The sequence below is a fragment of the Pezoporus flaviventris genome, unplaced genomic scaffold (genome assembly GCF_033815535.1).
Source record: "Pezoporus flaviventris isolate CSIRO_AGI_PZ_B2104156 unplaced genomic scaffold, CSIRO_AGI_Pfla_v1 ptg000021l, whole genome shotgun sequence".
NCBI lineage: Eukaryota > Metazoa > Chordata > Aves > Psittaciformes > Psittacidae > Pezoporus > Pezoporus flaviventris.
In genome coordinates this window covers 631643-647778 of record NW_026892569.1, presented here as the reverse complement: position 1 = coordinate 647778, position 16136 = coordinate 631643, and the positions used below count along the sequence as shown (strand labels likewise).

At 46.5% G+C, this 16136-nt stretch overlaps 1 protein-coding gene across 9 annotated transcripts in view; it reads left to right on the top strand.

The window, feature by feature from the left end:
- The first annotated feature begins 11654 nt into the window (after positions 1–11654).
- Positions 11655–16136, top strand: part of GRM7 (glutamate metabotropic receptor 7) — a 297928-nt gene continuing 293446 nt past the window's right edge. For all 9 annotated transcript variants that reach the window (XM_061455687.1, XM_061455686.1, XM_061455681.1 and 6 more), the window contains exon 1: positions 11655–12265. In XM_061455687.1, the coding sequence (XP_061311671.1) occupies positions 11693–12265 (573 nt within the window). In that variant the 5' untranslated portion in view covers positions 11655–11692. The remainder of the gene's footprint in view (positions 12266–16136) is intronic.

Below are 16136 nucleotides of genomic sequence, written 5' to 3'. Positions count from 1 at the left end.
TCTGTGTCCCTTCTGAAATGTGTTACATGTGCATCTAATAAAATTTTCTTACTTAAAGATTACATTTGGGGTTTGAATTTGGTTGGTCTGTGAGCTGCAGATTCCTAAGTATCATTCCTCCATAGATGGTGTATGTTGAAGGCCCAGCTTTTCACAGAAATTCAGTTTCCCACCTTATGGTAAGCAGTAAGTGGATTTTTCAAAAGCCTGTATGTGCCCCAATTCCCTTGCTTTGGAATGTTCCTATATGCTTTATTAAGAAATTCCACCATATTTTGTGCCATCCATGTTTGTGTGGAAGCCCTCAAACCTCAGCTCCAATTTTTTCCTTCCTCAAAGCTCTCTTGTGAATAACAAACCCCACATAGTTCTTGTGTGTTCTTCTGAATTTATTTCATGTCAGCTTTGTACAGGGAAAAAAAGATAATATAGCTTCTTTCACTTAGAACCCTTTGGGACAGCAACTGCAGATGAAGAGCAAGCAATCAACGTCAGGATAAAATTAGATTGCCACAGAGTACAAGGTTTGATCCAATATCTATATCAGATTTGGTTTTCAGCTGTGCATATCACAATAAAATAATATGTGCTGAAGTTGTTTGGCACCAAGCCATTCTAAAAGCATGCAGTGCTTTTCATCCGTGTAAGAGCTGGGAAAGAGAGGTATGAAATTAGGTATTTTACATTATTACCACAATATTTAATTTTAGCTATAAATAAGAAATTCATGAAAGAGTTGGTGCTTTCGCTGTGTTTCCATGTGTCAGAGTGGGATCGTGTTTTCAGCGGAGGACAGCGATGGATTATCAGGGAGCGGTGCTGGCAGAAGCAGTCTTCTGGGACTCAGGGCTATGTTTTAGATGAAAATCTCCCAACAGGTTCTGGTTACCATGCTCTACTTTTCACTGGGGTGCGGGTTTGAAGTGAGAAAACTGGATTAATTCTGGTTGAATGACTTGGGAGATGGGCTCCAGCAGCATTCCTAGAATGATCTGCTGGCATCCAGGCCAGAGCAGAGCCAGCCCAAAGCAACCCTCAGCCAGGACCATCACTCTACAGTCTCGATCCTGCTCGCTAATGCGGCCACAGTCCTTACAGACAGATCTGATAAGGCAAGGGGTGGCTCAGCATCTGGACTACAGTTTGCACATGAAACATCTACATTCTGACATTATTTTTTTACCTAAATGCCCTAATTATTTCAAGAAATAATAATATTTGCTTCCAATTACTTGTAAAGAAAAACATACAGAAACTATTTTAAATGTTCATCCAAGAATGTTTGGTTTGGGTCAGACAAAATGTTTTGGTTAACTTGAAGCATCTAATAAAACTGAATTGCCAGCAAGCTGGAAAAACGACAGCTATGCGCAGACACAACTTACTGATGAGCCTTTTCCTGTTTGTTACATCTTCCACTTGGTTTCTGGTTAACAATAATTGTCTCTCAAAGTGAGCCATCAGATATCCAAAGTTTGTCTGGGACTTCTGCAAGGATATTGAGCCAGTGCTTGTATTTACCCCCAGGGCATTGCAATTTGTCCCAAGTCAAATCTTCAGCCATTGTAACACTGTTCAGCTGCGTCAATAACAGGAAAATCATTGATTTGAACTAATTAAGGATAAAATCCATTTTCTCTTAGGTGTAAAAATATTGATGCGCACATGCAGTCTTTTTGTAGCACTTGTGGCCCAGTTAGTCTCCTGTTTAAGGAATTTAAACTGGTTCTGCTTGTACCCAGCAATGGTGTTCGTGTTATGAGACTGCAAGGATGTCCTCTGTCCTTGCGTTATTTAATTCTTCAGACCTGCTCCCACTGCTCTGTCAATAGCTTTCAAATTAATGGTCCAATCTTTTAAATTAATGAGTTTTTATCGACCTCAGTGGAAGTGGATCAGCTTCGAGACTGTCAGCCCCTCATCAGTACTACATCTAAAAGTAGTTCACCTACTTTCACACACAAGCCTGGCACCTTGGAACGCATCATCTGAAGCCATGTCTTTAGGATCTCATTAAAGTAGCCATATGTGTCCTGCTGCTCTGGACAGAGAGGGGCTTAATAAATAATATTTTAGTTTCATTCTGCAGCAACTCCAAGTTATTTGGGGTTTCTTTCTACAATCTTTTAGCTCAAACAACCAGTCTAAAAAGGTCTTATTAGCCCAGGATTTTCTGGGAGAAGAAATTTAACACTGGCATTTTCCAAATCCTTAAAGGAAGTTTGAAAAATCTTATTTCAATAATTACAGTAATGAAGCATCCCAAACAAAAATATATTATTGGAGCAGCTCAAAGGTGATGGAGACAATTCCAATAACTGTAAAATATTTTTCTTCTGTGGAAAACGCAGTGAGTCTTGAAGGGCACTGTGAAACTGTGAGGCTGTCACCCGGGATGGAGAAATCTCAATATTCAAGGATCCGTTACGAGCACAGAGACTACATCTTGATTTAGTTTAACAGTGCTTTCAAATGGCTGTAACAGACAACTGAAAGGACACAGGAGAGGAAGAGGGGAAAGGACTGGGAAAAATGCTTCCTCATAGTGGGTAGACCCCAATTTAAACCCCGTGGTCCTAGACCATGGTCCCACCCATGGAAGCATCTTGGGGAGGCTTTGCTGTGTGCTGGTTCTTCCATAGTCCTGTAAGGTGAGGTTAGATTGAACCAGACCCCACCAAGGACCCAGCTCCATCCTCCCGTGCCCCAGCAGACGTCAGCTGGAGGGGCCAAGACCGGGCAGGAATGCAGCATAGCAAAGCACCACCCAGCTGCAGGCTTCTCTGCGGATTAACATCAGGATCTAGTAGTCCAACAGGGTGAGTACTGAGAGAGGTGAGTCTCAGGGAAAGATTCACTTTTAAAAGCAGTGCAATCAGGCATAAAATAAAGTCATGCTTGAATACTAAAAAAAAAAGAGCAAAAGTTATGATAGTCTAATAGTCGATCAAAGCAAATTAATAAAGGTAAAAATCTATAATATAAATCCACATCAACAGAAAAAACTCCGATATCACCAGCTGAGGAAACCAGATTGTCAATGTATTTTGCCTAAGCTTGCTTGTTATTGTGCACAGGGGTAAAATCTTGCATACACCAGGCTTTCTACAGAGTAAATGGGGAAAGACATCAAGGGAATAAATAAAATAGACTAGGAAAAGATCTGTGCTCTTCTAAAAAATGCAGAGCCATGATGAGACCTTAAAAAATATTAAATCTTAATTTACAAAGAGCAGTCCTGATTCTGTTGTAAAATATTCCAAAACAATCTCATGACTCAATTTCTGCAGCCATTGAAGTAGAAAGAATTACATAAGATTCTTGCTGTTTGCTTTATTTTATGCTTAACTCATATTCTCAATGAGTCATTATCAAGATTTGTCAGGACTAATTAAGAAGAGTGCCAGCTGTGATAGCATTTGATATCAGGGCACCTTGCTCAGTGGGACTCAACCGAGATAGCTCATTGTGTAGAATTAGCTAATAGCAACTAGTGATTTAGTGGCTTGCTGCTAACTGTGGTCTGAGCTGTTAGGAAGGTGAAGGTATCTAGCAGTCCTGCAGATGTGCTGCTTCTTAACATGAAACTGAGTTTTCTCTAAGTCTCTATTCAAACAAACAACAAAATTTATTACATTACATGTATGATTTTCTTTTCTGTGGTAAGCCACCTCTATTTAAATATCTTCAGGGCAGGTGTCAAGAGGGAGGGGGGCAGTCTTTTCAGTGGTGCCCAGCTACAGGATAAGGGACAATGAGCACAACTTGAAACACAGGAAATTCCATCTGAATATGAAGTAACAGTTCTTCACTTTGAGGGTAGCAGAGCACTGGGAACAGGCTCTCCAGAGAGGCTGTAGTCTCTTTCCCTAGAGATATTAAAAACCTTCCTGGATGCCAACCTGTGCAACATGCTCTAGGTGAACCTGCTTTAGCAGAAAGGTTGAACAGATGATCTCCAGAGATCCCTTCTAAGCCCAGCCGTTCTGTGATTCTCTAATATCACTTATCTCATGAAAACAAATTACTGGTTTTGAAACGCTCAGACACTATAGTGATGATCAAGATAGGAAAGCCCAGGAAAAAGTTATTAATTCTGACTCAGTATGCGGTGAATGCTCTGCAGCATGAGTCTTGGGGACATGCACGGAAGGGTGAGGATAAAGCAATGTATTGAATAACTGTTGATTAAGTGAACACTGCCTATTCTGAGAGCTGAATGAGGTAGGGGCTCGGCAGAAATATTTGATCATTTAATTAAAGGCTACGTCATAACGTGCAGAACGGGTTGAGGAAGCAATCACAGTTCTGGCACTGTCAGTGATGGATTCTGCGTGCTTAATGTTGCTTTTTAAGTAGGCGTTGTGGCTTTTTCAGGGAAATACTCAAGCAGAAGGCTGGATGGAGGAGGATGCCTGCAACATCAGTGCACGAAAAATTCCCCTCTCCTCTCCTTTTGTCACAGCTGCCCTGGAGCATCTCAGCAGCCTGTTGTTCTCAGATTGCCAGAAGCATTGAAGGCACCTTCCTGCAGTAGCTGGGTCCTATTGATCCTTTCAGCTCAGGATTTTGGGGGGATGGCAAGGCTGGTTTTGTTCACGGATGGGTGCCACATGCCTGATGCCAGGAGCATGTTGGGTGTGCATGGATGTGTTATGTGTTGACCTCCTCTGAAGGGGACAAAATGCTGTGCACTAATCATTGGCTGATACAAATGTTACCGATCAAGGTAATTTTCAGAAATAGATGAACCATCTTCTGTCTGTATTCTTTTTTTTTTTTTTTGGGGGGGGGGGCATTAAAAAAACAGTCAAAGATTTTAAAAGTATTTTTGCCTCAAATATGGCAAAGCTGTAAAGAACAGAAAAGGGGCACTCATGACCGGCAGGGAAAAGCCTCTCAAAGAACATCCTGAGTGATTCCATCACCCTAGCCTGTAGATTTAATGCCACTTTGTCCCTTAGAAAACTCCAGGCACCACAGACAGCCAGGGAGGAGGGGACCTGCCTGAGCTGACTATATCAGTTTATTGTCTGACATTACAAAACTATTATTATTTGGAAAAGCCATCTTATTTAATTACCTTGAATGTGCAATGCCTTCATTTTTAATTCAGCATTGGAGGAGATGTTATATTAAGTGAATCAAAGTATTCTTAGTAAATAAGAAACCAAGAGAATAATAAGTGTTTAAAAAGGAAAAGTTATTGTTCTCTGTGGATTGCAGTGATTTTAATGATTTGGCTGAAGTGCCCATCTAATAGAACTGCCTGTTTGACATATTTGTGATCTCAAAGGAATGGTTTTAAAGTGTTTCGCATGTAATTGATTGAACCATTCTTCTCTAATGCTTGGATGGCTTGCAAAGGTATTGATGGGGCTTCGAGGGGGATCTGTGTTTTACATGGTTTAGTGGAAAAAATGCCTCAGGTCTCCTCCTGTACTGAAGGCAGAAATGACTAAACTAATGGGAGTGCCTGTTAGGAAAGTGGGAATTGCTCAGAACTGAACCAAAACTCATTCTTGGGAGGAGCAATGGCTTTTGTCCTATGCCGTGTGCATCTTCCTTTAGCAGTGGGATAGGTGGTACTTGACCCTGCACTGGGACCTCTTTTTCTAAACACACACTACACAGATGGGGTCGTTTCATAAGGTTTTGTTTTCAAAAATATATCAAGTTTGGCTTAAAAACTGAGGGCATGGTGGTATTTAGATTTCTTTTTATTTCAGTTTTGATCATTTCTGAAACTGTCTTCTTGATGGAGACAATTGCAATTTGAAAACCCAGACAAATTCAAATAAATATTCCAAGATTTGTTGGCAATGACTTTGCTTTTGTTATCCTGCAGGTACTATAAATTAATCTGGTGGTATTTTACATAAATAACCTATTTTGATAAGAATTACAAAATTCAGGATCTCTACACTTGTAGAAGCTTAATTTTATAGATGGTTATTATTTTAATAATATTATCAAAAATTATCTTTCTGAGTAGGGTGAGCTCCTAAAATGCAGGATATGGTATACCATAGTGTAAGCTACTACAAAAATAAGAGCAGTCTCTGTTACTGCACACTGGCACCTTCTGTTATAGCTGCTCTTTTAGCAATGAGCCAGTTCTCATAATGTAGATAACTTCCAAAAGGTTTATACCTTGGTAGCAAGTGCTTAGAGCTCCCTTGCAGGCTTGGTGAGTGCTCCTCTGACCTTGTGCCAACGCGCATCCCTCCCTCTGGGAAAACTTAGCAGCTGGGAAGTGACCCAGGGATGTAACACCATCACATCCTGAAATGCACAGCAGAAGGTGACAGCTCCAGCCTTGTGCTGTGCCAGCTCTGGTGGGTCAGGGAGCATCTGTGCCCCGTGTTGGATGCTGCGGAGGTCTCCCCATGCTACAGCATCACAGGGACTCTTGTACTACAGCATCTTATTTGTGGCATCTGCTGGCACCGTGCTGGCCTGGCCCGGACGTGGCCTAGTGAGGAAGGAAACTTCCCCGTCAAGGACTTGGACTAGTTACCACCTCTAGCAGATTGGCTTTAGTTTATGGCCAAGAATTTTCCCCTCCTCCCAGAACCTTTTCTTTTTTTAGGCAGTAGCAGCCTGTGCACAGGAGGCAGAACCTGGGAGGTGATTGAAACTGGAAAATAACCGTGTGTGTGTAAAACTGTGGATCTTTGTGAGGGTCAGAGAAAGGTAAATGTTTCTCTCCATAGAGTAGCTGGAGTTAGCTCCCAGAGCTGCGCTGGTATGCTTTTATATGGGCTCACACTAGCATGCTGCAGCAGAGAATTAGGCCCAGATACGTTGTGCTTTAACACAAATTTTTTCTTCATAGGCTTGGGAACAATCTGTAACACGTATTTTAGATTTAATTACATAACAGCATTATAAGTAATAATTTACTTAGCATTTCTATTTTAATAATCTATAATTCAATAGTCTATAATAGATACTAATACAGAAATAAAATTTCTCTTAGGTAAGATCTAGCAAGAGATCCAAACTACTCTATCTTGAAGAGAATTTGCTGTCTCCTGTCCTCCCCAGAAACCAGAGCCACACTGACACCTTCTCTTTGTAAAGAGCAACAGCAAACCACTAAGTTAAGGATCAGGCTTTTTCACTGGCCTCTGCTCCAAAAATTCATTATTTCTGAACTCCTGATAAGCAGGAGCTCTGGCTGCTGTCCCAACCCTGACTTCACCCAAGAAATTAATTGCTTGTACCACGTCTATTATAGTTGTTCAAAATGACCTCCAACTGGGCACAGCCGCGTCATGCTACATTACTGAAATTTGAAATATTGTTTTATTTCTCCTTTCTGCTAGTCCATTGCTCTTTGTTTTGCTTCTCCTGGTTGGTTATAGCAATTTTCTCTTCGCTCTGCCAGCTGCCCACATAAAAGCAATGTTTAATTACACAGCATCTTTGAAAGTAGATGTGGGTAAGATCCTCCTGTGATGGAAACTGCATAGCTCCCCTAAAGGATGCCAGCTATGATGCTGATTTCTTTCTGGCAAAGTCTTTGCTTATCCAATAGCAATTTGGCTGAATCTGGGATCTTATTTGACAGATGAGTTAAGAAATGGTTTTGAGTATGCTTTTAGATGTGTTTAACCACTGTTTATTTCTAAACAAATTCTCCTGCTAAAAAGACCAGGCTTGGGGTTTGGTTTGGTTTGGTTTTTTTTTTTTCCTGTTTATTTTTTATGACAAAATTTTGTTTTGTGTGTGGTTTTTTTTGTGAAGCAAACCTTCACTGGGGGAGATGGAGCGTGTCTCCGGCCTCACAAAGCAGGCAGGCAATGGAAGCATTCCCAGGCATGGATGGGAGTCTGGCTTCTGGGTGCCTGGTCCTACCAGGGGCAGGAATAGTGCTCATGTGCATTAAAACCCAATGCCAATCTTCCCTGGATGTTGTTCCCTGGGAGAGAAACAGAATAACTTCATTCTTATGGCAGAAGGTTACAGCCTGTGTGGTGGAACCAGCACAACTACAGAGAGTGCTCGCTGGCTCTGGGAATGTAGTGAGTGACTTGTGCTGGGAATTTGATTTGGTGCAGGAATGACTAACTGTGAAGTGAAATACAAAACGTCACGTTGGAATGTCTTTCCCACCATTTCCAAATGCTTCTGTCAAGATTCCCAGTAAATACATAAAATACTATTTTCCCATAATAAAATTGCTTTCTGGGAGCATTTCAGATTATGGTGAAAAACTGTAACGTGACCTAGTATGTCGTAACTCAAAATTCTCACCGATGGCTTTAAGAGTGGGTGAGTTTAGTTGTGAGTGGACATGATCTAATTTTTGCTTAGGAACTGCTTGTTGAATCCACTTAGTGTAGCTGTTCTGGTGGGCCATAAGGGAGGAGAGGATTTTTTTAGACTCAGTGGGACACGGGCTGTAACACGGTGCAGGTGTGATACGCTCACAGTGGTATTTAGTCAGCGTTGTCTCACCTCCAGGTATTCAGTAATCCAAACTGAAATGAAATGCTTCTTCGAAGTAAAATATGTCAATGACAGATGCACAGGCTCTTATATTTAGTTTCTTGTCTGAGAGAGCCAGATTGAATGTAGGTAGCTGACTGCACATAGTGGATGGAGATCAGGTACGATGAAAGGGAGATTTCTGGCTATTTTGAGAGTTAAACTTAAAAAGCAGGAAATTGAAAATGAATAAACAGGTTTTCTCAGGCAATGTCCAATTAAACAGTGGTGCTCATTACCAATGGAGGCCACTGAAGCCAAATGCATAGCATGAGTGTAAGAAGGACTGGACACTTTTATGGCTATCAAGAATATCCAGAGTAATGATTAACTATATCAATTTTTGTAATGTAATTAGAATAATTTTTCATGCTTCAAGGCTTAAACCAATTTCTATATATGAGAGACGAGGATGAGACTTAAGGTAGGAACAGATTAAAGACATCTGCATACTGCAGAGCTGCTGCCTTTTCTTCTAACATGTCTGCTGCTACTCCAAGACAAGATATTGGGCTAGGATGGACCCTGGGCCCGCCTTGATAAACTGTGCCATTTTCTATGCTTCCTTAGGGAATCTGGTGTGGAATATGAGGACTAGTTATTTAGGCAAACTAGGGTGTGAGGAAAAGAAGGATGAAGTAGACAGCAGATGGGGTTTCTGTAATGTTGAGAGGATAAACGTGTTGAATATAATGGTAGACTGTCCCACAGGTAAAAAAAGCCCAACAAAACAACAAAAAAGGCAGGAAGCTTTTGAAATCATGAAGTAGCTTCCTGCAAAAAATGAGATTTATTAGAAAAGATGATTCAAATTTACATCCTTTCCAAATCTTGAGCTCTTAAGGCAAACTTGAGACATGCTTGCAAACTCTTCTCTACAGCCACTAGAGTCAGAGCTTTTAATACTAATAAATACAGCTAAGCGGCTCAAAGAGGAGCTTTAAGTGGGCAAGTGGTAAATAAATGCTGAAGAGCTTACACTCTAACTGCGTGCATTGGATGTAAAAGGGGGATGGAGCTGATGTTACCAAAGAGTAGCTGAGAAGTAAATCACACTGCACAGCAGATGAGTAAAGAGTTAGGGTGTGCATATCCATTGAGGGATGGCACATGGGCACTGGGGAACCTGCAGCTTGATTGGAAGAGGTCTGGATGCCTGCCTCTTGGGCTGGGGGACCACATGACATGACCACCCCAAGTCCACATATGCCCTTTTCTGTGCATGAACTGTCCCCTTGCAGGATGGTGATGAGTAGAAACAAGTGTGGGTTTGTCCTACAAGCATGACTGTGCCTTCATCCAGTGATGAACAGAAATGGTAAACAATTGTGCCCGAGTGATAGCACAGGCTGGGTCATGATATCAAATTACAATGAAATAATCTCTTATGATGCTTTCAGTCCATGGAAAAACTAAATTTTGGTCCCAAGCCCCAAAATTATAATTTCTAGTGGAGAACTCCAGTGGTTTTTATTGTGTTTATGCATGTTATATCCTGGCCCTACTGTAAAATCCTCCAGCTTACTATAGCTGTCCAGGTCTGTTGCTCCTCTCCAAAAGTCCCCTTCCGTAAGGAACATTTGTATGCCTTCTTTGGTCATGGTGGTGTTTGAATAAAACCACCTTGGAAACCTTTGTTATAGTGGCTTCTGACAAATACAAGTGGACACAAAGAACAAATATATGAGGGAAAGAAGAAAAAGCTGGAAAATATGGTAAGGACACAATTTTAAAGTGTTAAAATGCCTTAATAATTATTACAAGATGTATCACCAACCCCTAGCCAGCTCCACCTCAGTCAAGACCTGGCCAGCAAAGCCACACACATGTCTGCCAGACTGGTTGCACTGCAGCATTTATTTCAGTGTTGTGAGATAAGATTTGGCCACACCAAAACAGATTAAAACCATCAGGTTTTACTGATGTTTTTTATTGCGACAACAGTGACATCATGTTACTCTGACTTCACAGGTATAATGAGTTGGAAATTAAGCAATCACTGTAGCTGTCCCTCCATGAGTAACTTCAGAGCAGTAGCTGGCCTAGCTGTCTCTTTGGATATTACAGTCTTGGGATGAAGGGAACAAATCCAGAGTGTTTAGACTGAAAGTGGGTAGATTTAGATTAGGAATTAGAAAAAAGTTGTTTGCTGTGAGGGTGGTGAGACGCTGGCACAGGGTGCCCAGAGAAGCTGTGGCTGCCCAGTCCCTGGCAGTGTTCAAGGTGAAGTTGGACGGGGTTTTGAGCAACCTGGTCTAGCAGAAGGTGTCCCTGCCAATGGCAGGGGATAAGGTCCCTTCCAACCCAAACCCGTCTGTGACTCCATGATTCTATGTTATAGCATGCTCAAGATACGGTTGTGCTAAATCAAACACGGGTCTGGAGATGTTAAAATAGAACAATCTATCACCTGCATTATTTCGGGTTTGGGAGTATGGGGTTACATCCAAACTCCTCCTCCTTCTCACTGGCTCCACTGCTACTCACCTCAGGGGGGAGGAGGATCTCTTTTCTATGTCAAAACCGGATTACCGCTTTCGATGCCAGAACGCTCCCGCACTTGGGCAGCGATCCCCCGCCCGTCCCGCCGGTCCCGGTCCGTGCTAGCTAGGGGCGCCCGCGGCGCCCGCTCCGTTCCGCTTCCCTCCAGGAGGAGAAGGATAAGGAGCAGGTGGGGGAGGATGAGGACGAGGATGCTCCAGTGGGGCTGATCGGACGCCCCCCTATAAGCAGCCTCCTTTCGCGGGAGCTTCCCAGCCGGGGACCACTTGCCCGGCTCCCAGCGGCGATAGCCAGCCACTGCCTATGCCCCCGGCTCCAGCCTCTGGGAACGGGGCTGCCCTGGGGTCCACCACCCCGAGCCACCTGTAGCCCCCCGGCCCCTGGCAGGGCTGGTGGAGGTGCCGGAGCCGGCACCCAGCTCCATCATCTTCATCCCGGCCCGGGATCCGGCGACGCGGCCGCATCCTGCGCAGCGGCAGCGGCGGGCGGGGCGGCGGAGGGGGCGGGAGGCGGAGAGCCCCAGCCACCATTTAAAGCGGTAGCGGCGCGGCGCGGTTCCCCAGTGCCGTGCTGCCGCGGAGCGCGGCGGAGGCAGCCGCGGCCAGGGCGGGCGGGAGCCGCCGACTCCCCCCACCATCCTCCCCCCATCGTCCCCCGGAGATCCCGCCCCGCTGCCCCGGCCCCTCCGGGCCGCATGAAGGCACGGGGGAGCTCGGGCGGGAGCGCGGGGCAGCGCCTGGGAGGCGGCACCGGCACCATGGTCCGCCTGGGCAGGCTCCTGCGGCTCCTGACTCTGCTGAAGTTGCCCTGCTGCCTGCTGGAGTTGCTGCTCTCGGCGGTGGCCCAGGGGCAGGAGATGTACGCGCCCCACTCCATCCGCCTGGAGGGGGACATCACCCTGGGCGGCCTCTTCCCCGTGCACGCTAAGGGCCCCCCGGGCGTGCCCTGCGGGGACATCAAGAAGGAAAACGGCATCCACAGGCTGGAGGCGATGCTCTACGCCCTGGACCAGATCAACAGCGACCCGGACTTGCTGCCTAATGTCACGCTGGGCGCTCGCATCCTGGACACCTGCTCCCGAGACACCTACGCGCTGGAGCAGTCCCTCACCTTCGTTCAGGCTCTCATCCAGAAGGACACCTCCGACGTGAGGTGCACCAACGGCGAGCCGCCCGTGTTCGTCAAGCCAGAGAAAGTAGTAGGAGTGATCGGGGCGTCGGGAAGTTCAGTCTCCATTATGGTGGCCAACATCCTCCGGCTCTTCCAGGTAGGGTTGCGAAGGCGCTGGCTGGGCCGGGCGGGTGGCGGAGCGCTGAGCCTGTGCCGCGAGGCTCTGCCCGCCGCTGTGAACTCCGTTCATGCCCGTCAGGGTGCTTCTTTACCACCCCTCCGGAGTGTCTTGTTTCCCTTGCAGCCACCCTCTCCGTTTCAGCATCCTTCCCCGTCTCCCTCGCGGTGCATGGCACTTTCTGGATTTATCGCCCCATTTGCGAGGAGCGATCCGTGAAGGGAAAGGAGGCGAGCGAAGGGAAAGGGGAGGAAAGAAAAAAAGCAAAGGCGGTGATTGAGACGGGTTTGCGTTAGAGGGAAATATGGCTCGGCGGGGCTGCGGGCGCAAGGCAGCGGGACGGCTGCGCGTGTGAAATTTCTGCGTGTGTGAGGGCAAGGTGCGGGCAGCGCCGCTCCGGCCCGGGCCGGGGGACCGGGAAAGACGGAAGGGCTTTCCCCGGCGGTACTTGGTCGAGCCGGCGATGTGCTGGGCAACTCCGGGCTCCTCCGGTCCCCCGGGGTACGCGGTCCCCGCAGCCGGGGAGGCGGCAGGGGCTGGGGGCTGCGGGGGCCGCTCTGCTGGCCGGGCTCCGGCGGCGCTCGTTGGCACCAGGGGGTGAGCAGAGCCGGAGGGTTAGAGAACCGTGTCGGATGAGTGTGCGTGCGGGGAGAAGCGCTGCAGCGCTCGTCCATTCCGCTCCCCCCTCAGGGCGCGCTGTGTTCACCTCGGTGGGGACCTGTCTCCCACGGCTGCACCCTCCTGCCCTTATCCCCGCCCCACCACCGGGAGAGGGGGCATCAGCCCGCGGCCGGGCCGGGTTTGCCTGCCCGACGGCGGGGAGGGGACACACGCACACTCACACAAACGGGTGTCGTCCCCGTCCCCCCGCCCCCAGGGGTGGGGTGGGGGGGGTATCCCGCGTCAGGGGTCCCCCCGGGGCGCTGCGTGAAGCCGCGAGGCGGGCAGGGAGCCCCGGGTGATCCTCGGCAGCGATCGCGGGTGCAGTGGCAGTGCCAGAACCGCCACCAGATGCATCGTGAGCAGCGGAGTTTCTCGCTTCCTATCCTACGCCTTCGCATGCGGAAGGTGGTGGTGGTATTTATTTTTATTTTTGTGCAGCGGGTGGAGAGATCCCCCGCTTTTCCCAGCTGGAAACTTGAGGTTTGCAGGGCAAATCCACTCTCTGCTCTCAGCAGTCGTCATTAGTCCTTATTCCCAATCTGGCTGTTGGGGCCAGGTACAGCCGTCACATGCAAGGCAGCGATGTGCCTTTTCCCACCACTGTCCTTTGTACTGCCCAGTCAGACTCAGTCCAGTCCGTTTACCTGAAAGGACATAAAGGATCTGGTTTTGTCTTCCTTGTTCGCCTCCCTTCTTGGCAAATTAAAATGCAGCTTGTATTGCTTCTGGATTCAGCAGTGTGCAGAATCTCTAACAATTCGTGCGGCTTTAACATGCAGGTCTTCATATTGCAATGCTGCTTCCAAGAAAGCAGCCCCGCTCGTGTGTGTGAGCAGGCTTGGCAGCACTAGGTACACTGTACTTATTTCTGTTCAAGTCTCCTTGTGTTACAAACACCCCTTCCCAGGCTGCAAAACAGATGATCTCATGTTCTGCTTGAGCTGGAGCCGAGAAGCTTGGAGGGATGCGAGAGCTTGGAGGGATGCAGGAGCTTGAAGGGATGTGAGTGGTGCTGAAGTTCTGCTGAAGTACAGGTTCAGCAAATGCTGATCTACTGTAGACTTCCACCAGCCAACAGATTGAAATTAGCTGGCTGTTCTATATTGAATCTCATCCAAGAGCAAATCCTGGGCACTCTACTGAGCTCTTGTTCAGAGGGAAACCCCAGGCACCAGGATGTGTTTGTAGAATGCCATGATACCTGCAAAATCTTTGGTGATAAATTACAAATACAATAGTTTGCAGGAAGTAAGGTATTTGGGCAGTTTCTGCCTGTAGAGATACTTAAATAAATCTAAGCATTTTAAGGTATTGTGATTGTCCATCTGCTCAAAATTGCTTTTGGACCAAATCATTCAGAAAGCAGGAGCTGGTACAAGCTGAGAGGGATTTTGCCAAATACATGTTTTACAGCTTGGTTCTGCCTTTCTCAAGCACATTTTTCCATGCAATAAAACAGTTCCCTATTGCCCTCCTTCAAAACGGAGTTCAGAAAAATGTCCCAGCCAGAGAGAAATAAGAAAGAACGAACTATTTTAAGAGAGAGGAGGAGATCTGGACCTGTTAAGCAATGAAGTACTGTTGTGTGGGGGTGGGTGAGAAGCTGTAAGTTATTGGAAAGAAAAAAAAACAACAACTCAACCACAAAAAACTTGTTACTGCAAGTACTTTCTCAGTGCATGAGCTGTTGCAGCCAGCTTGATTCTCAGGGCTCACCATAGGTTTTACTTATCAGGGCAGTGTGGTGAGGGGTGGGTGAATGGCTCCTGAACATGTATTTTCATGCCCAACCTGGCTTTTCCCTAACAGCTTGTAGGTGAAAATGCTTTCCGTCTGTGGAAGCCTCTGCAAAGAAATCTTACTAGTGCTTACATTTCTTTGACAGTATCTTAGAAGAGAAGCATTTGTAGTCTATCTTAATGTAGGGAGGAAAAAGAAAAAAATATATTTATAACCCGTACAGAGAACAGTGGGGTTTCCTCAGCCAGCTACTGATGCTTAAGGGGCTTTCTCTCCAGGCTGGGTAAGATTTAGTCTATTCATCTTCCTCTCTGCATCTGAAGCTGTACTCTCTCTCCATGCAGCTCACCTGTCTGTTCCCAATCTAGCATGGAGCTTTGCTTTGGGAGTATCTTTGGCTAATGGCAACAGGTGGATCAGCAGGGGAGAACAGCACTGAGGTCCTCTGGTTTGAATTCATCTGGGTAATTACTCTTTGAAGTCCTGTAGCAGCTTTCCTTTTAAAAATGTGAAGGATCTGTGTTAGACTTGGGCTTTTTCCTGTGTGATAAAAGCAAAAATCCCTCCCCTGCTGCTAGATCTCTCTCTCCACTTGTCCCTGGATTTCACCATCAATAAAAGATACTGGGAATAGGAAGATGGGGGATTTCCCCCAGAACTGTGGGGATGGCCCCAAATCGCAGCTGTGCACAGCTGCTGCTGGACCAAAAGGCAGCCAAGACCCCAACTCTGCCTGCTCATGGCTGACATTCTCATACTGATGCAGCTGGAGGTGTTGGGGCTGCTGACACTGGGGCCCAGTCAGAGGGGTCACTGCTCTCTCCAGGTCACATAGGATGTGTTGAGGCATTGGAGGGGATGCTGGAATTGCCAATAAGGTCAGCATGTCTCCCAAGTTAAGGCCAATAACCTGAAGATTTCTCTTCCAAAACAACAACTAATGAGAGATGCAAGAGCAGGGTTTAGAGGAAGCAGGAGGCTTTACACCCAAGTTCAGTATTTGTCACTGCCATTAACGTTGCATGGGACCTTATGCAAGTTGCTTCAGTTAAAATGTTGACGAGCATCCCAGCCATGCACCAAGATCCCAACTTGTGAAGTAGGCTGGACCCCACACCTGAGACCTACTGACAAGTGGCCGAATATTTGACTTGAAGACAGCTGGAGCTCTCTCCAGTTTGGCAATGGCTCAGGCGAGCGTGAGGGGTTGATCTGGGGGGGTCTGGCTGCATGCTTTTTTTTTTTTGCATGTTATTTGACTTGATGCTTTTTTGGAAGCAGAGATGCCAGTGCGTGGGCAGGAACTTACGTGAGATAGCTGGCCCTTCCTGACCAGGTCCCTCTGCAGACAAGACTTGCTCTTCTTCTGGGAGTCGTTCACCATCTCTGCCCTGGGTAGGGAGGGATTATGAAGCCGTGCGCTTCGATAACAAGGCTGCTTGGGGCC